A 21,502-nucleotide genomic window follows, 5' to 3' on the forward strand; every position below is an offset into this window, starting at 1 on the left:
AGTTTCTCACTGTGGCCCTCAATGTCAATCACAGGCACCCGGGGTGGGGTGAGCAGGCACTGGGTGAAGATGGTGATAGATATGGACACCGAAGAGGGCCAAGACCTGTCAGATGCTACTACCACAAGGAAGCAGTGATGTGTGCACCTTCCTTACAGCCCTCAGAAGGTTCCATGGCACTTTCATCTGGGCTTCCCGTCCTCTCCTCCATAGAGTCTGCAACCGTTAGCCCACACTGTCAGCTTGTGGATGAAGAAACATTACGTCGTTAGGGAAGCACACCTTTGAGGGTGCCTATGAAGGCATTTCCACAGGTTAAGAGGAAAAGATGCACCCTGACTGCGGGAGGCAGGATCTCATGGGCTGGTGTGTTAGTCAATCTCCATGGACTCACCATGGAAACAGACCTCTGGGTGTGTCTATGAGGGCGAAAGAAGTTGTTAGTGGCTTCCATTTTGTCTTGGAGACGAACAGTCTCCGAATACAGATGCTGTGTTCCGAGTGGCAAGATCCCCTCTCTCCCTCCTTGCCTCCCCCTCTTCCTCCCACCTCCCACCGTACTCAGCACCCAGTCTTCAGGAAAGCAGTTATAAAAGATGGAGCCAGGCGGGATTATACAAAAATTCACCTGTATTCCAGCCAAAATATCTTTAAAAAGAAATCCCTTCGAAAGGGGAGACAGACGACGTAAGACGCAATACATTTAAAATATGTATTGAAATTATAAATCCAATGTGTCCATAGGGTTCTCAAGTACAAATCACAACATGGAAAGGCATTCAGACAGCTTTTACACATCACAGTGTTAGTGGTACGAAGTGTACTCACGTTTCAAAACCACAAACGCAATTTTCTCATATATAGTTTTTTTTTTGTTGTTTGCTTGCTTGCTTGTTTGGTCTTACCATAACCACTCACCAAATACAGAATGCATACGTGTGCACGTGCACATGACTGACACATGCATGTTTTTATACAAGATTAAAATACACTCGAGGCAAAGTTAGCAAAGTCTCAAAGAAAAGTCAGGCACGTGGCACACAACTACACCTAACTGGAGGGCCTTGGGATCTTGGAAGACAGGATTATACAAGCCAGGAGGGCTGGAGAGATCGTAGGGTTTTAATTGCCAAGAGTGGACTCTCTGTCATGGGGCATCAGCAATTGTTTGAACATAAGCCCTTCCCTCCTGGTTGAGTTTTTGGCGACAGCCAGTTATAATCACTTTACCTCGTTCAACTTCATAAGGGTTTGGGTTCATTGTGAGGGAGAAACAAGCTTTGGTATTTTTATTTTTTAAAGGAAACCGTCATGAAATTGCATACATGCAAAGTGGTTTCCCTTGAAGATTTCACTGTGATTTACATATATATTATCACAGGTGTGTTTATTCCTCTATGGGAATCTGGGGAGTACACAAAATAAACCCTCCCTCATTCTCTCCAATCCCCTAACTTTTAAAGGCGACCAAGGGAAACACTTCAAATTCATGAAATAACCTCTCCCTTTCCTACGTCCAGTGGAAAAAAAATAAATTCATCTTTAAGTCAGATGTTCAAGGCTGACAAGCCTTCCTCCCCAGGGGTTGTATTCAGTGGGTAACCTGGCCAGGATCTTATACCTGTTTTATGGAACAATACGCTATAGAGAGGATTTGTTCTCTTCGAGATAAGATACCAAAGTGGGGGAGGTGTTGGTTCCACAGTCTGAGCTACTCCCAGGTGGAAAAGTGGGCCATAATTCATGGAATCCAAGTCTTTGTCCCCACAAGGAGCTGGTTCTCTGTCCTCCATGAACACCGATCATGACTGCCTCTGAGGGCATCACCCTGGGGAGTCTGTGAAGCCATGGGCTGCAGGGCTGAGCTTGGCAGGGTTTAGCACACTCAGTAAGACAGTGGCAGGGTCAGCCACCCAATGCCTCAGATAACCCACAGGCCAGCAGGCCTTCAGTGGAGCCCTACTAGGCAGCCGCACAGCCTGTCCCTAAGTCCCATAGCCTGTCATTAAGTCCCACAGCCTGTCACTAAATCCCACATCCTGTCACTAAGAGCTTCTTCCACAAGCTCAGGACTGAACAGTCTTCTTCCATCAGGAAAGTGGTCCGTCTCATTGAACTTCATTTTCAGTTCTGACCAACCACACTGAGCAACAGAAATGTTACTATGATCACAGAGCCTTTCAGGCTACTCGGGACTTACAGCAAGACCAGTTGCATCTGGGGGAGGGGGCATCTTCACTGTTCCACGTGCATTTTATATCACACATGGTTCAAGCTGAGTGTCCATAATAAACAGGTGTGGAAGTCTCTACTAAAAGGACTCCCACAGGGAACAATGCAAGTCTATATATTTCAGTGTGATCTTGCTGGTGTTTCTAGAGGGAGTGGAAGAGTTAGTTTTTATTACTAAATCCAACTGAGCAAGTATGCTTGATACAAAGGCTCACGGCAGACAGGGATCCTCTATCCAGACTTGGTCAGCCCCAGCATCCCTATGGCCCCTGCCTGCATCCAGTCATGTGCGTGGGAAGACCACTGTGGGCTGAAGTGGGGTCACAGAGGTGTGTGAACCTTCAGACGTCTCCCAGATACAAAGTGACTCCATCTTTGATTAGGGAGCCTGAGCTGCGGTCTGGAAACATAGCCTCCCAGGAGGCCGCTGCTCCCACTGCACAGCTGAATGCAACCAAATAATGAGACAGACAGTGGTGGTCAAGGCGGGGTGGGAAGGACCATGGTCTTGTGAAGTCTGCCTGTGCACCCCTGGAACCAGGGCCCAGGCTGCCTGCCACTTGTGAGAAGCATTTTAAAGGGTGGTGGCCAGATGGTTTTGCACACAGATTCCAGGCCTGAGGTCTTGAATCCAGCCACAGACTCACATAAAATCGTCAGTCCTTTCCAGAAGAGCCAGGCCACCTTGCCCTGTGCTTCCTGTGCTTCCAACCACAGAGGCTCAAGGCTTCACGCAGAATGAAAGTCTCAGAGGTCACACCTGGCTAGTGAACTTTTCCATTTCAACTACAGGATGACTGTCTGAGCGTGGTTTTGATGTGGACTGAGCTTCTAAACGACGTTAGCTTAATAAAGAAAAAATCAATACCAGCGGGAGAGAAGCCAGCGGTTGTCCCACCTCACTCTCCAGCAGTTAAGAAAGAAAATGAAGTCACTCCTGGGCTGGCAGTGCCTGCTAGGGCTTGACATTGGCCCGGAAGTGCAGAGTCACACAGACAGTCACTAAGGAGGCCATGGGCTTGGTGAGAACAAGGGCTGAGGTGACAGGACTCCGGGTTTGCTTTACTTCTTTGTAGGATGCTAGGTAAGCCTTTAGACCACCGTCCCCTGTGAAACTCTACACCTCCACCCTGCTCCTGGGAAGCGTGGTGGGCTCTGAAAGTCAATTCTGAAAGAAAGCACTCTCTCTCTGCTATTTTCAGAGCCCATCAGTAGAGTGCCTGGGTCTTACTATCTTACACTTGTTGACATGGAAACACACAGCCCCCAGAAGGACCAAATCGCAAACTCACTCCCTATGGCAGAATAATTAAGTGAAACAGAGGGTCCTTCTTTCCTTCCTTCCTTCCTTCCTTCCTTCCTTCCTTCCTTCCTTCCTTCCTTCCATTCTTTCTTTATATGTTTTGTTTTGTTTTTTCCTGGCAAGAAGACACTGGTTCACCACAGGGTTGGGCCTGTGTCCTATGAGCCACATGGTTTTTCAAATTACCTAAAGCATCTGAACAATGCAAAGACTTCAGAGCGTTCCCACCCAACTTCTCAGGGTTGCCCAGGGAGGGATGGTGCTAACCCTCCTCGTCGCCTCACCAACCTGCAAAGTGGGGCAAGGAGTGGAAGCAGAGGCATTCAGAGTAAAACACCTGGTTTGGAGACACTCCAAGGTGTTTGCTGCCACCTGGGAGAAGGACTGGGCCCTGTGATCTGCACTGGAGGACAGGGGAGAGGGGCGGAGGGGCGTGATGTTAAGCTGGAGACGATCCCTTGAGTGTGTCCTAACAACAGGGAGCCTGTGTGGGTCACAGGACACAGCTCACGGCATTCCAACAGTCATGACAGCGGGTTCCGAGAGGAAACACAAAGTGTGCATAAGGCTTTCTGTAGCTCCTGGAAGAAGTGGTCAGGCCAGGAAACTCACTAATCTGGAACTTCATAAAATGCACATTTCAGAAAAGGCATAGGATGGTTTAGACGCACCTTGTTGATTTTCACTATTCAGTGGACAGAAAGGGGGGGGGAAGCCTTCTAAAAAGGATTTTACTAAATGCCTTGAGGAGTAAAAACAGTTCACAAACAGATTATTCTCAAGTCAGATAATCAGGTGCTGGCTGAAGAGAGTCCTAAGTCTTGAAGACTTCTCCTGACAACACGATGCAATCTTGAAGCCAAGGTGTCCCTTTGTCTGGGTGGGTCTCCTAAGCTCCTGCGGGACATTCCCAGTCTATGGCCAGGGAGATGAAGCTGCCTGATGTGCAGCTGGTGCCACCTCAGGCCAGGTCTGCAGACACAGAAGAACCCTGTGGGATGCGCCCCACCCACGTCTGCCTTGCCTCCCCGACACCCTGGAGGAGACCACACCCGAGGCCTCTGCCCACTGGCTGATGTCATCCCTGAAATCTCTGCAGGAAGCTGGACACTGAAGCTCAATGGGGCACATAAGGCAAGAAACATGTTTAGTGAGGGAGGGGTAGGGGGGGTAGGGGGCCACACGTCCCGAGGCAGGAATCTGTCCCAGCATCACACCGTCCTCTAGGTGGGCAGCGGGTCATCGTCACCTTTACTGCACTTACACTTGCAGCAAAGTACAAAGGGTGTGGCCAGGAGCAAGAAAGGGGAGGCCACTAGGAGCAGGAGCCCAAATCCAGCAAAGATTCCCACCACCTAGAAGGGAAGCAGAGAGGAGAGGTGAGGGCGCTGGTTTGTAATCCCACAGCTGACGTTTAAGCTGGAGCACTGCCCACCATTCCATCCACACATCCGGTCATGTGTCTATCTCCCCATCCGCAGGCCCACTTCCAGCCTGTCCATCCACATCGCTATCCATCCTCTGTGTTCATCCAGTCAGCTACCCATCCATCTGCGCCTTCATTCACACACTCACCCCTCCACCCCTCTACGGAGCCACGCGTGCATCCAGACACCATCTACACAGTCAAGCATCCCCTCCACCCCTCCACGGAGCCACGCGAGCATCCAGACACCATCTACACAGTCATGCATCCCCTCCACCCCTCCACGGAGCCACGCGTGCATCCAGACACCATCTACACAGTCATGCATCCCCTCCACCCCTCCACGGAGCCACGCGTGCATCCAGACACCATCTACAGAGTCATGCATCCCCTCCACCCCTCCACGGAGCCACGCGTGCATCCAGACACCATCTACACGGTCATGCATCCCCTCCACCCCTCCATGGAGCCACGCGTGCATCCAGACACCATCTACACGGTCATGCATCCCCTCCACCCCTCCACGGAGCCACGCGTGCATCCAGACACCATCTACACAGTCAAGCATCCCCTCCACCCATCCACGGAGCCACGCGTGAATCCAGACACCATCTACACGGTCATTCATCCATTACATCTTTAACCATCAGCCATGGACTCCTCTCCCCTTCCCTTGTCTATCCAGCCTACCATTGCTGCAACTACTTGTACTCCTTTCTCTTCACGAATCCCACCCCATCCACTTTTCCATGTATTCAGCTAATTACTGATTTCTCCCCGCCCCCGAGCAATCATTATTTGGTAGATGATGGCTAGCTATTACAAATCCAAAGATACCCGACACTCCAGCAGAACACTGTCTAATGGAAAGGCGAAGATTTCATTAAAGCCTAATATAGGAAGTGGGTTAGTTCCAGTTATAGGCCATCCAAGAAGCAGAGGCCTACCTTGTTAGAGGACAGGAAATGGCTGAGAGGACAAAGATGTACAGAAGGTTTAGTGTCAAGAGGGCAAGGACAAGACCCTTCAAATGAGGGAACTAGAATGACAGGGACATGGGACATTACATTGAGCTACCCTTGCCTTTCTGGATTTTAAAACCTAACATGGACTGTTAAATATTTTTATTATTATTAACACTTATTTATTTAGTTTTGGTTTTTCCAGACAAGGTTTCTCTGTGTCCTGGCTGTCCTGGAATTCTCTCTCTCTCTCTGTAGACTAGAGTGGCCTTGAACTCACAGAGATCTACCTGTTTCTGCTTCTGTAGTGCTGGGGTTAAAGCTGTTCACTGCCACTGCCCGGCTATATTTTGATTTTTTGAAAACTCGTTTTTATCCCCCTCCTCTAGGTATAAAGCCCGAATGAAGGCCTGCTGACATCTACACCACCAGCCAGTGGGGCTGTTTTAAATGAACGGGGTCTTTTTCCCTAGCCTTGCTTAGATCAGCCACACTCAGCCTTCTGAAAGCTGAATGTGGAGTTAGACTGCCACCTAGTGTTCAAGATGATAAATACATGACTTCTCCAAGTCTGTTTTCTCAACTTCGGAATTAACAAATAATCTCTAAGGCCCACTCTACAGTAAAGCATCAAACACACAGGAAGGAAAAAACAGGAAGGAAAGATATTTCCCGGAAACAAAGCACACACATATATACATACACCACAGTGCATGCATGCAGTGCACACCTACACTTATAAATAAGATCACACGTGATACAAGACATCACAGTGCACTGATAAATAAGACACTGAGCCTCAGCCAGGAAGTTCATTGGATAAGCATAATGCTGGAGGCGGGATCACACCAAGCAGCAAGGAAGTTCATTGGATAAGCATAATGCTGGAGGCGGGATCACACCAAGCAGGTCGGGTGACGTGTGAAAATCACATGGAGACCGTGGGAGCTGGAGAGATGTCTCAGCACTTAGGAATGACGCTGTCCTTACAGAGGAACGACAGAGACAGGGGACTGGTCGCTTCTCTGGCCATTCAGGTTCTTACCCCAATATCTGAATCCTGAGCTTTTATTGATAAAGAATAACTAGATAAACGCATCAGGACATAATGGTCAGGCCCTGGAGCATGCGGGTGATAGAGAGATGGGCCCAGGCTCCCGAGAGGTCACTACACACATGGTGACATTAGCATTGGAAAGCACTGAGGGCTGCCAGACAACACGCCTCCACGTGAGTTTGATAGGCCAACGCTGTTAGATCAGAACACAAGCTTTGTGACCATGTCAGAGAAATAACACGTGGTCAATGGTCTTCCCAGAGACTCCAAACTGCATTCAAACTTGGGAAGACCAAGTCCAAATCAAAGCTATGGAAAGGTAAGCAAGGTCCTTAGACTTCACTGAGGGAGCAAAACTAGGCCTGCAATGAGAGAGTTTCACTGAATCTCTGGATTAAAGTCTAGTCCAGTATTTTCATTTTTAAAAGTTTATTTATCTGTGTGCACAATCATGTGGGTGTGTGAACATGTGTGTGTTGGCCAACGTTGGGTGTCTTCCTCAGCAGTACTCCAACTTTTTTTTTTGAGATAGATTCTCTCCCTAAACGTGAACTCACAGATTTGGCTGCACTGTGGCCAGCAAGACCCTGTCTCCACTCCCCTGTAGTCTGCCCTGGGACCTTGGGTGCGTGTCGCTGCATCCAGGTCTGCTTGTTCTTGTTTTACAGATGTGAAATCTATGACCCAATGTGCTTTTCCAAAGGTCTACATTGTTCCAGCCTCAGACGCTCATCCTAGTGTCAGGCAGCTCTGCAGGAACCCCAGCCCTTCACCCAAGGGTGGGCGGTAGGCAGGAACCTGGCTCATAGCCTCTCATGCACAAGGGAATGCACAGTTGAAAACCGGCTGGCCCAATGGCCTGAGCTGAGCTTCCTGGCTGGACTAGACCGGAGTGGAAAAGTCTCTCTTTGCTGCTCACAGAGGAACGGGAGCTTGGACCGGACCCACCTGCCAGACACCCGTGTCCTTTAAGATGAGCTTTGCTCTAGTGAGGAGAAAAAAAGTGGGTCCAGCTCATCTGCACTTCAGCTTGAGTCTGGGATGGTGATGGAGCAAAGCCAGTAGACACTACCCAGCAGTGGGGTTTATGCTAAATGCTCAAAAGAAGGTTGGATGTTGGGCACATCTATCATCGTCAACTGAGGCTCAGTTACTAGCTCATAAGGGCTTTCTGAACAGTTAGCACCAGAGCCGGCTCAGACACCACTGCCTTAGGCTCCTATTGACCTCCGCAGAAGTTCTTGCCAGACAGAACAGATATGTGTGTGCATATGTGAGCATGTGTATGTGCATATGCATGTTCATGCATGTGTGCATTGTTTGTGTGTGTGCATACATGTATGAGCATGTGCAAGCATGTGCAAAACTTTAATGAGATAAGGGACTTTTTCTCATTCATACCAGGCAACTGTGTTAGAATGGAGCATTTGACAGTGGGGGCTGAGCGAAATGTAGCATGCAATGCTTTATGCTCAGAAAACTGACATAAAACTAGCTGCAATGTCTCCGAGGAGCAGAGCCCCCACATCTGCTATAACGATGCTACCAAACTTTATAACAAAGAAAAGTAAGGAAGCAGGAACCCACAAAATCACCATACACGGAGGACAGCACCCTCAAACACTGTGGTCACAGTTTGCTAGACTTGAAGTTGACCATAAATGCCACGACGGTCTGAGTTGAACAAGACCCCGAGCCACAGACAGAAGATTCCTGGAATCCCGACTCTCATAAAGTTCTCCGACTCTCATAAAGTTCTCCGCAGTGACTTCATCTGTGGCAACGGAAGTCACCTGACCTGTTTGCAAAGTGGGTGGGTCAATGTCAGGACATCAGTTGGTGCAGAAGCGGACAGTGGGTGCTGAGATGCCCATCAGGATAACAGAGCATCGCCTGTGCCTACCTACGGGAGCCTGTCAAATAAAAGTCAAAAGCCCCAGCTTAAGACATAGCACGCTTTGTCTCTAAAAACTAGGTGTGAGAGAAAAGACTGCAGTAGGCTTTTGGAATGGATGGAAGGAATGTGAGTGGAAGAGAGGGGCAGGAGGGGGCCTCAGGCTGTTGTGAGGCTTCCAGCCTGCTTTGTAGGGGGGCATGATGTACGTGTGATATGGAGATCTTTAAGTGAGACCTGTGGAGCATTTTCTCCTGGGGCTCCAAAACCTGTGGGTGTCCAGTGTCAGCCTTAGCCTAGGCCATGGTGCCCACCCTCTCCCTTCCCAGGTCACGTCTGATCCCTTCACCATCAGATACATTCCATATGCAGAGAGATGCTGATTCACCAAATTGAGTCAAGGCCCATGCCTTCTCCTCCTCCAAAGTGACTTTGCTTCAAGTTACAGCCTTCAGCACATGTGGTCTTATAAAGCCACCCCCGCTCACACTCCTGCCTCATTCTGTTCTGTTACAGTGTTCCAGCCTGGATTATCAACAGGTTACCTCCTTGCTTTCCGTTCTCACATTGCCTTGCAATATTCTGAGGACCTCCAGATTCCAGCCTGTGAACTGGCTCAGTTAGAATGTGCCCAGTTGCTGGATTTTGTTCAAAGCATCAGCACTGGGAAGGTGTGGCTGCCAGGGCAGCAGCCAGCTAGGACGGCAGCAGATGGGACTTGAGAAGCATGAGACCAGGCAGAGGAAGCAGAGCGATCTCTTTGATGAACCGGTTTCCAAAAGGACAGAGGAGAGTGTGGGCCTCTGGAGAGCACTGACGTCGCCTCCAGCCACTGTGTGTACATGTCACATTTGACACCACATCTGTCACTGGGAATTGTCTGTCTTTTCACCAGAAGCTCAAGCTTCTGGTCATCACGGTGCCCATACCCAGGTGTTCAGTCCTCCTCTGGGTGAGAACTCACAAGCTCATTATCGGTTCACCAGGAACAGACCCTGAGGAGTCAGAACAAAGACCACGACCACCCTATCTCCAGCACACTACACATCCGGGAAGCAGCTGAAGGAAGGAGGATGGGGACATTGTCACAAAGCCACACTAAAGGTCCATACTTTGCTTCATCGGATGACTGTTTTTGAAGTATCTCTCTACTCTGGGAACAGGACCGGGGCATTGAGGTTACACGGACAATGCATCAAGGACAGGCTGACGTCTTACAAGAGGAAAGACAGATGCAGCGTCCATAGGGGAAGGCAGATGTGGGAGCAACAGGAATGATGGAATGACAGCCTGTTCCTGAGGGATAGAAGGTGACGTCACATTATTCAAGTTGGACCTGAGGCCTAAATGAGCTGCACGGAGTATAGGTGGAATCTCAGAGCCGGATGTGGGCAGGAAACAGAGATCCATGGGTAATGAAGACCAAGGCTAAGCAGATGCAGGAGAGCATGGGAGACTTCGGGCCAAGCCCCTAAGCAGAAGGAACGATGTGGCCCCAGGTCCCTACATAGTCTAGACTCTATAAACACCCAATAAAAGTGTCACAAGGCTATGGATGACAGATGATAAACCTCTGTCTCTCAGTGTCATTAACAAGTCTCTGGAGACAGAGCAAAGGCAGGGAGCCTGTCCAGAGAGGAAACGGGGGAGGTGCAACTGGATTCAGAACAGGAAGGCTGGCAGAGGAACAGGGCCTCTCTAGGCAAGCCACCGAGCCAGGCAAAAAACGAGAATAAAGGGGTCTTTGGGGGCCATGAACACTCCATGGTGTGTTGGGTTTGGATAAAACGGAAAGCTACAGGGCCTAGCCTTGTGGGCAAATGAACAAAGTATGTGGGTGGGAGAAGCCTTCCAGGGACACAGTCTCCCTCCTGGACAGACACACGTCTGCCCTTTTCCCCTGCTACTTCACACAGTCAGGTCACTGCTGGGGTGGTTTTCCTTTCCCTTGAGCCCTGGTTTGCTCACTGCTTTTCATCTGTTTCAATCCCGGTCTCATTTCTGATGTCCTGTGCTCCCTTTCCCATGGCCTGCGTGTCTCTGAAACGCAGTACACCATACATCGTCATTCATCTTAATGAGGACAACCCTACCATTGCGGGTGACACCTCTGCCGCCCAATCACATGGATGCCTTGAGATGATGCTGTTTAAAAAGCACAGAACCCCACAGCAACTCACGCACTGTAACGACCAGGGTAGGGGGCATCAGGCCTGGTCAGCAGTTGGCTGCCTACTCCTAAGTAACACTTTCTAGGAAATCCCCTCAGCCCCGCTGAAGACACTCACACTCACGGGCTTCCATCCCCATCAGCCTAGAGCTAGGAGCGCAAGGAAATGAAGTTACAGTTAGACCCACTCCCAGCTCTAGGTTACTGTCCCGCCGCCTTTAGATGGACTGACTCAGTGACCTCGGAAGACTCCTGGGAATGCCTGGTAAAGAAGCCCCTTCCAAGGCAACTGGGGCGTAAAGTTAACCCCACTTCCCTAACCCTTTGTAGTTACTAACTTCAGTGTAAATCAAATCCAGGTCTGGCAAAGCCCTTGGAGAATTGGCCTCACTAATCTCCCAGATTAACCCCATACTCCCTGTCTCACAATCCACATGGCCCTGTCCTTCACAATCCAAGCCGCTCACTTGCGCCGTCTTCTCTGCCCTGCCCCTCATATACACAGGCTTACTCCTTGACACTCAGAAGTAGCACTAACACACAAGGAATTTTCCCACCATGCCATCTTAGAGCCTTTCCCCATCCCTCACTCTGTAGCTGCTTTATGTCAGGGGGGAGTCTGCTGGTTCGTCATCTCTGCCCTTTGCACCTAATAGAAGGCAGGGTCCATAGAGGAACATCTTACAGACGTGGCTGGCACACAGGTGCTAAACCCCCCTCCATGTGTAATTCAACACTGCAGAATCAGCTGACCCAAGAGCCATTTACAGGCTCTGCAGACAGCAGAGGTGTTCCCTTACTTCCCCATCATCCTTTTATGCTAGCAACTTGCTTGCCTCTCTCAGAACAGCTCGAGACAGCTCTTCACTAAGAACCAAGAGTAACAATATGGTCAGCAGGCAGGTCTGGTCATGGCCAAAGTCAGGACTCTCGTGCAAGTAACAGGTATGATAATAGACATCGATGTATACATATTCAAACACTGTGCGAGGGCCATCAGCATCACTAGAAATTCTAACGCACACACACACACACACACACACACAAACGCGTTTTTTTTGAGCTCAAAGTTCAAGGTAAACAGTCTGTTACCTGTGTACGGTGCCAGATCACCGATGCCCGGGAGTGGCCCAACTTGTTGCGACAAGGCCCTTTGTCATAATGTATCAGAAGGAAGTCATCCTGCAAAGGGCAGAGAAAGGTTGGCTGTGAACACGGGACTCCAGCTCTCGGTATGTCCTACGTTCTAGACACACATTATGTAGACACAGGCAAGGGTGGCAGCCAGCGAATGTGGAGACACTCGGGTAATGCTCCTCTGGGCCACCATCCTTTTCCACAGAGCAGTCGGGGAATTGTTAGCCTCATTCGATGGAGGGAGTCTTGGAACCAGATCTCAGTATTGAGCCAGAGAAGGGTCTCCTGAGTGACATTTCTGAAGCTTGAACCGACAGGTGACTGAAGAGGAAGATCAAGTTTCTTCCGGGCTGGCCTGTGTCAGATCCAACAAGACCAGACCAGCTTCCCACCAGGCCAGTCCTCCCTCAGGGCAGATTTTCAGAAACCTTTGCAATATTACTCTTTACTCAAGAAGCAGTCGGGCAACCACCCTCTCTACCCACACACCCACGAGTCCCTGCCCATCCATCACCAACAGGAAACAGGTAGGAGACAGTACCAACAGGCCAGTACTCTCTGTTCACTAAACCAAGGCCACCAATGGGAAGCTTCCTTTGAAGAAAAGAGCAAATGATCACAGGATCCAATATGACCCAAAGGACAAGAAAACCACAGAAACCTAAGATACCACCACCCACCAACTTCTGGCTCCTCGGGTCAACTCTGTTATAGCTAGGGAGCAAAGAAGCCATCCTGCCTCTGGTGCTGAAAAGGGCTCCAACCTGGAGTTCGCTGACTTAAGGTCAAGTCTCTCAGGATGCGAATACATAGCAGGGTGACCCTAAAGCCTGACTTTTGTGATTCAGCTCTCCAAACAACGACCACTCGAGACAGAAGTTCTGCAGCTGTCTCACCTTCCCAGGACAGGTGAGCCCCTGTTAAAACTCCATCCGGCCACTTCTGCCTGCTGTGAGCTCTCCTCTGGGACTCTTAAGTGCCCTCGCCCTCACATTAATGTAGATGCCGTTGCCCAAAGACTAGTTTAAGCACACTGGTCTCATTTCCCTAGTCTGCCTGTGACAGCATCTTGTTTCATGGTTCTCTAAAAAGCTCCAAAGCTCTTTCTAAAGCACACACCACACCACACGGCATTAACTGCTCCGTCCTTGGAAGTGGGTACCAAGCTGGTGAGCCAAACCTCCTAGGAAGCGGGTTGCCAATGAAGAGTCCCAGGCCACACTCCACAGGTGGAAATATTCTAAAGAGAGACACTTGGGCCACCCAAAAAACTCTTTGGGTATAAGACTATTGGAAAATACTGAGTTCCAAGGAGTTGGGATTTCCCCAGGAACCTCAAGATGAGGGAAGAAATAGGCTGAATCCTGGTACCAGATTTGGAATGGTGTGTGTGTGTGTGTGTGTGTGTGTGTGTGTGTGTGTTTCCCTCAGGAAGAGTTCACATATTTCTGACTTGTCAGGCTACCTGGCAGCAGAAAATGATGGGCAAACGACAGGGCCACACCTCAGCCAAGGTTGCTAAGTTTTGTCTCATCCCTTGTCCTCTATTTTAACCCAAACCTCATGCCTCATGCTGGCACTTGAAAGACAGTGTGTGGGGGGGTGGGGCTTCCATTCTCAGTTAATCCTCTCTGAGAACATCCTTTACACTCCACATACCCACGTCTGCACACATGTGTGTCTCTAATATCCTAGAAGTTTTTTTTTAAAATTCAGTCAAGTTGATACCATAGAATGATGATTGATGGGTCTTAAAGAGAGGTGATTTTGTGTCGCCCTTAAGCGCATCATGGTTTCCTCCTAAAATTAACCATCACTGCCATCCAGAGCAAATAAAAACAGGCTCCTATCAGAAGGCGCGGTTCAGTTCACTTGGCCTGTTGCTAACTACACTGCTTAGCAGGTGATTTGATAGTCTGCTAAAGGATACGTGATCAAACTCTTCCAAAACCAAAGTCAACGTGGAAAGTAGCCCTCCTGCTCAGCTTCATCTGTCAACTTGACATAGCCTAGCGTCACCCAAGGAGGGACTTCTGATTGAGGTCTGTCAAGATCAGATTGGCCCATGGGCCTGTCTGTGAGGCACTGTCTTGACTGATGTGAAAGAGGGTAACCCAATGTGGGCGGCACCATCCCCTAGGCAGGCAGCCCTAGCCTGCATCGGCTACCCAGGCTGGGAGTGGAGAGGCAGCAAGTAGCATTTTCCCGTGGATTCTTCCAGCACCTGCCCTACTTCCCTGTAAAATTCAACACACAAACAAGCAAACAAACGTAAATGGCTTTTGATCAAAGCGTTTATCGTAGCAACAGAGAGGAAACCAGAGAAAGAGTCAGTGAGAAACCATTATAGCAGCAGCAGGAACATAAGGGGCTGGACACAGAGAAGACAAAGGCAGATGGTTGCTGTCTGAGGCTGGCAAACAGCACAGGGAATATATGTTTCCTTTCTATGTAGATGCAGCATAGAAATTCCCCAACGCCCAGCATGCTTTGCTGCTGTGTACTTTCATTTTTCCTACTGTTCCACTAACTGAGTGTGCTTCCTACCACCCAAATTCTGGGATTCATCAGGGTTCCAAGTCTCAGTATGGCAGTGTCTGCAGGTGGGCCTTTGGGGGTGATTAAATTTAGATGAGGTCATGGGGAAGGAGTCCCTGACAGGATTGGTGTCTTTAGAGAGACCAGAGCTTGCTCTTCCCAACATGGCCAAGGGAGTAGGCAGTCATCCAAGGGCCAGAATGGAGCCTTCACCAGACCCATCTGTCAGCTGCCATAGTCCGGTTCTCCAGCCCCTGAACTGGAGAACTAGATACCTGCTGTTGGTCACCCAGTCTGTGGTACGCTGTCACAACACCCAGTCCTTAGGATTAGCCTAAGACACCCGAAGACATTCAGCACCTCTTCCTCTGTGGGGAGCAAAGTACCTGCATAACCTGCTACTTACACGACCAAGATGGTCCCAGTTTCTCCCCTAGGCCTTTAAGATCATACAGGTAGCCCTATCTCTAGGACCCATCTCCCTGGAAGAAGTGACATGTACTTGGAGAAGAGTTGCAGTGTAACTGTGTTTCTTTATGCACACGGGATTGTGTTATATCAGGAAACATTTTCCCCAAATCTTACTGGGCTTAAATATGGCTAAAATAAACTGTCTAGGGTTAGACTTGATAGGTTTAAACCAGCACTGGCTACTGAGTCAAGTTGAACCAGACTTCCTTCTTGCCTCACAGATCATTACTCTGCCAGCCCCGGTGTTTTTCAAAGACCCCAATACTCTTCAACATACAGCTGAACCCCAAGCCTGCCCTAAGCTTCTTTATCCAGCATCAGTAACCAAGCTTCACCTCAGGGAAGCTGGATTCCCATAAACACAGGAGACTCGTGTCCTGGTGTTACTTCTCTGCCACTGGGTTGGCCTCCAGCTTCCCCGGGGCAAACATCTCCAGCTTCCTCTCCCACGGACCTGAACTAAGAGCTCATGGCAGCCACGGGAGGCTGCCCGGTACTTACATCCAGAGACTCCAGGCAGTACCAGCAGAAGGCGTGCTTGCAGTTCTTACACATCATCTGCGCGCAGCCCTCATCCCGCTCGATGTACACCCTGCACTTGGGGCAGCGCTTGATGGGTGCGTCGCCCTCTTCCATCTTGAAGGCAGAGCTGTGGGAAACACATGGTGAGGGTCGTGCAGTGGGGATCAAGAGAGACCCAGCAGCGGGGCTGTGCTGAGAGCACCTAAGAGCACCTCTCTACTGCAGGGGCCCCAAACCTCTTGGCACTAAAGACAAAGAAACGAAAACCCTGGGAAACAAACAGCCAAAGTATGGCGAATGAATCTGACAAAATAGGGTAAAAAACAAGACAAAAACAAAAAGAACACCAGCATGTACCTAACTTTATATTTCTGTCAAAAAAAAATCCTAATATATAGCTCGAAACTTATACTGGGGAAACCTGAAGAATGGTGTTGGAGCTTCAGAAATGTGTGCATTTCCCAAAGAGTGGATAATACATTTTATGCACTTTGGTCTTGTCAGAAAAAAAGAAGTCATAAACATACACACACAGATACACACTTGCTTTAGAAGAGCTACCTGGCCTGCTTGTCACTACTGTTTCCTGGAGGGCCTAGGAAAGTAATCCAGGAAGATACTCGGTGACAGCTCCCACCTGAATGCTAGGATTATAAGCGTGCACCATCATGTCTGGTATATGCAGGGTGGTTACTGAACATGGGGCTTCTTGCACGCTAGGCAAGAAGTCTACTGACTGAGTGCATCTTCAGCACCCAAGGAAGTTTTGAGGTAAGGAAAATGCCTGGGCTGGGTCCTCCATTCCTGTTCTTCCTGCTAAGAGGCAGGACTCACTCACTCACTGACTAGGGACAAACAACTGGACTGCTGTCCTGAGTAGATGCCTCATCTGCTTCTAGTTCTGCCCTCCCTGGAAATCAATCTCCGCTGATTACTTTTAATCAAGCCACACAGCAAGCATGTTTCTTCCTAGAATCTGGAAGCTTCTATAACCCTACATCTAAATTCAGTGATCTTTGCTAGTATCAAATGCCTGACGTGTGCCAGGTCAAATGCCAAGCATGCATCGCCCCTGAGGGCAGAAGCAGCAGCCATAAGAACAGTGACTTACAACAGAGTAAGTCCTGGATGGTGGTCGATGCATCCAAACCATAGCAGGAAAGCAGAGGATGCCATCATCCACCCCACCCTGGCGACAGAGCTGACAGAATGGAGGGGCGCCTGTGTAAAGGGCAGCAAGGGGGGGGGGTCTGGAAAAGGGACAGGGTACAAGAGGGACCTGTAGGCCCGGAGACAGCATACAAACTGAGAGACGGCAGTGCTGGGCTGGGAAATCAAGAGAGGATCTGAGTCTGGGGCATGGCTGGGGTATCTTCCTGAAGATGGGAACATAAAGGAAATCAAGGAGGGAAGGGACTCCTTTGGTTATGGAGCGGGCAGTCATGATGGTCTCTCCATCAGCAGCATGGCCATTTTGCCCAGCTGAACTCCATGGCAGTATATACTCTGCTAGGGAGCGATGCCCCTAATAGAATTAATTTTGTATGGTTCATTCTGTTAAATTCTAAGGTCCATGCGATTAATTTACAAAGTGCACCTGGGCAAACAGCTGGGCTATCTGACTGGGAGAAGCAAGAGGGAAGAAATTCAGTAGTGTTTTTCCATATTCTAATAGACTCGATTTTAAAGAGTTGTGGGGCTCTTAGCATCCTGTACCTGGGGACCTACTGTGGTCTTGTTTGTAACCAGCACTCACTATGACCGGTGTTCCTATTCTTACACCCCTATCTCATATCACTTCCAACAGAGGGTAGCTGTGCGAAAATTGCTGGTAGCAAAGGACTTGATCCGGGTGTGTAGCTCACAGTGCATCTATCTTTTCACGCATGGAGGAGAGAGGAGGGGGGGTTCTTACACATCTTTACATTCCCAGGGGCTCGCAAATATTCTCACAAGCAAAACCACGGGTCTGAAGGAGACTCAGGATGTGGACCTTGTGCTGAGGCCAGTGGTTGATAGCCACTCGCTCTCAGGTGGTACTTTCATGAAGGAAGCCTATGTCTTCTGCCAGCCGCAGTGCCCTGCCCACTGATTCTATCACAGCTCCTACACAGCGGTACCTGCTTTCCCCAGGAAGGAAGTTGATTGGCATGGTCTCGGGGCAGCCTTGGCCAGGGTGCCAGCGGGCTTTGCAGGCCGAGCAGAATTCCATGTCGCAGGCTTTGCACTGCACCAGCTGGGGGGTCTGTATCCCTATGTCCTGGAGTTGGCACACAGCTTGGCAAGTGGATGCTGGGCACCACGTCCGGCAAGGGTCAAAGAGCACCTCTGGCACAAGGAGACAGAAAGACGAAAATCAGATGCAGGACACCACGGGCACGGGAGAGGGTGAGCATGGAAAAGAGCCTCTGGGGCACCGACTAAGGCAGTCGGAATGGAGGACATCCAGGTGACCCAGCCAGACATACTTCAGACAGACTAATCCTTGACCGCGCCCATGTTCATCCAACCCCACCCAAGCTACTCCCAGCTTTACACCCTTGTACCCAGCATGCCAAGGGCTCCTGCCGCTTCCAACTTATCCCCCAGTGCCGTTACATTTCCACCCAGCCTAGTTTCTCTGAACCCCAACATCACCAGACCCTTTCTGCACCTCTCCACCCCATGTTCCCACCACCACCAGGACACATTCCCTGAAGTCAGGTGAAACAGCCCAGTCCCAGTGCCAGGTTTGCACACAGCCACTGGCAAATTTCTGTTGAAATGTGAAAAGGAACTCTGCCATAGTCTGTCCCCTTTCTACCTGTCTAAGCTGGCACACAAAACCACGGTTTTCGCTATGGCACTTCTACAACGCGGTGTCTTATTTGGTTCATAATTAGTCTTCTAATCAGTTGATTCACACATTCAAGACAGATTCTCTTGCCAAGTCTAAACCTGGGTAAAACCAGGAGCTTGCCTTCCCTGCAGATTGAGCCCAAGCTGCTGCAAAGCCTTTCTTAGTGGGACTGGTCAGGAAGTTTACTTTAAAAACAGGATACGGTGGCATTCCTCTTCCTTCACAATCCTGATCCCAAACCTGCATTTATAACTTGTCCTAGGTGGCTTCCGCAGCGAGCCCAGCCCGGCATCTCACTTTCCCTCCTCTCTGGGGGACTTTGCATTCTCACCAGGTGTGGTGGGAGGTGCAAACAAAAGGCTAACTTTCCAACAGGGACCACAGCAGGCCAGCTGATCGCAAGGCCATCTTAAGGTTGCATGAGCCACTGACCCTCAGCTTTGGAGTCAGGCTGTGCTCAGGAAGCAACCTGGGGAATTTTGGTGAGCAAGTTTGCAAAAAGGTGTTCGCTAATGTGCAAAGCAAAGGATGCTTGTTGGCAAACATCCCGGCTCTACCCCAGGTAGCCTGATGCGGTTGTAGCTCACCTGACTCAAAGACAGGAGCCCTACAATGGGACACCCAGGCGACCTAGAGTGCAGAGGGCTGCAATGATTAGCACTGGCTGCCGACTTGACCACTGAGCACAAAAGCCTCTGAGCATGTCTGTGAGGCGGCTTCTAAATGAGGACAATTGAAGTGGGAAGACTCATTCTCAACTGTAGGGAGCATCATTGCCCATGCACTGTGGTCCTGGAATGAGCTAAGAACAGGCATTCATTTCTTTCTGCTGCCTGACCTAAGAGGCCATGAGACCAGTCACCTCACATCCCTGCCACCATGCCTTTCCCACCGTGGTGGACTTATAGAATTTCCAGGTGTGAGCCAAATAATTACAAGTAACAAAAATTCAGTTACAAGGTAGAAGCAGCAGAGTGTGTGCCCTCATATGCTTGTGTGTGCCCTTCTAAGGGCTCCATGTTCCTCAAGAATAGGGGGCAGTCTGTCCAGTGCTGAAGGAGCAAGCCTGTCAGCTCCGTCATGATCTTACCAATCTCTGTAAAGGGCAGTATAGGGATTATTTATGTCACTAAGGACCATATGATCTGAGGATTTCTGTAACATTGACTTGGCTTGCTATTGGGGTTAAGAGCAGGCTACCACCCATAAATGAAGGTTCTGAGGAAACCTAAATTACAGCAGCGGCGGGTAGGAGATGGGTTGGTCTGCTAGCTGTGGCGGGCTGACTCCTTGCCTTATTATGAAGGTAAGTTCATCAAAAGCATAAAAGGAACTTGTTGGTATGAAAGCGAGGGCCAGAGATAGTGCCTGTGACAACAGCGGACTCTAGAACTGAGAATCTGTTTCACACACTGATCGGACTCCAGTACAATACTGTAAAATCTCTGAGATGCCCCTGACACGGAGAAAATGAACCGTCGCTACTCTCCAACTTGGGTGTCAATGTTTGCTCTCTGAAGAAGGTTTATGGCCACTGAACATGTGGATACAGAACTGGAGCACATGAAGAAGGGTTTCCCTGCAGGCTTGGGATTCTGAGAGTTCCCTAAAACCTCCTAGACCTCAGGCACATGCTGGGAGAAGATCCCCAAGGTGCTCCCACAGTCCAAGAACCCTCAGGATTCTCTCTGCTAGCAGTTCTTCCCCTTCAACACACAACGTCGACTTCACCTACCAGTCCTGTCTCTGTCTCTGTCTCTCTGGGCATGTGCTGGGGGAGCTGGCCTGGCCTCAGACCAATATGGTACATTCTATCTGCATAGCTACTGAATGAAGTTCTGGAGAGAGGGGGACATGCTGAATGTGTGACATGACCCAGGCCTCTGGTTTTCTGTTTAATATCATGTTTTAGTTGAACCCTGTTGGGAGTAGGCTTCTGGTCTCAGACCCTGGGAACCCCTATGTCCTGTCTGTTGACACTCCTATGCTCTGGAAGCCCCAGACATCAGTGTGTATGTGTGGGGGGTGGGGTTGGGATAGGTTTCTCTTTATATACTTCTGATGGCAGTGAGAGAGGCTACCTTGTAATTTTATCAAAAGTCCATTCGGCTGTGGCATAGAGGGGAGACCTAAGGAAGGTTTCCATGGCAGCAATTTCAAGTCTACGGCTGCTTTACTCAGGGCCATGATATGGCCCTGCCTATTACCACATGGAGAGATTCACTACAGGCAAAGGGAAGTGATTTGCCTCTGAGAGGACTGCAAGCATTTTCCTTGTGCTGTAAGGCCAACAGCGTAGCCCCAACCCCTAGCAGAAATCTATTAATATGCTCATTGCTCTTCCCACTGCTCAATCCTTCCAGCTGTGTATACAAGCAGGAATCAGTCTGTAATGAAGTTCAGGGCAGAGAGCATTCATTCGCTTCTCTTAGAATGTATAGATGCGTCTCTCTGCTTTCCTGCCACCAGTGTCTATTAAGAACCTACTGTCCATTCTGTGTCTTATATAGCATAGTGCAGCTATTATACTATATATGCACATGTATGTACATGAGATATGTTAACATGAAGCAAGTCATGCTTTCTTGGGGGAGCAAAAGAAGCCAGTTGTAACCTCACTCTGCCAAAGACATACTTATCCTGCAGAACTTCTCTTCAGGAGACTGGGATTAACAAAAGTTTCTTCAGGACCTGTTGTAGGAGTCTGCTTGTTCATTCCCAGCTGCTCAGCCCCGAAATAAGCACACAGAAACTATATTAATTAAATCACTGCTTGGCCTATTAGCTCTAGCTTCTTATTGGCTAGCTCTTAGATCTTAATTTAACCCATTTCTATTAATCTGTGTATCGCCATGTGGCTGTGGCTTACCACCAAGGTTCTGGCTCATCTGTTCCTGGCAGTGGCTACATGGCGTCTCCTGACTCTGCCTTCTTTTTCCCAGCATTCAGTT

At 49.4% G+C, this 21,502-nt stretch overlaps 1 protein-coding gene across 1 annotated transcript in view; it reads right to left on the reverse strand.

Annotated features, from left to right (window-relative positions):
* Positions 1-742: 742 nt before the first annotated feature.
* Positions 743-21,502, reverse strand: part of Rnf144a (ring finger protein 144A) — a 122,730-nt gene continuing 101,970 nt past the window's right edge. Inside the window, exons 6-9 of the mRNA XM_038319206.1 lie at positions 17,833-18,040; positions 15,692-15,839; positions 12,137-12,226; positions 743-4,890 (exon numbers count right to left, since the gene is read on the reverse strand). Coding sequence (XP_038175134.1) covers positions 4,759-4,890; positions 12,137-12,226; positions 15,692-15,839; positions 17,833-18,040 — 578 coding nt within the window. The 3' untranslated portion in view covers positions 743-4,758. The remainder of the gene's footprint in view (positions 4,891-12,136; positions 12,227-15,691; positions 15,840-17,832; positions 18,041-21,502) is intronic.

This window comes from Arvicola amphibius, chromosome 2 (assembly GCF_903992535.2).
Source record: "Arvicola amphibius chromosome 2, mArvAmp1.2, whole genome shotgun sequence".
Classification (NCBI taxonomy): Eukaryota; Metazoa; Chordata; class Mammalia; order Rodentia; family Cricetidae; genus Arvicola; species Arvicola amphibius.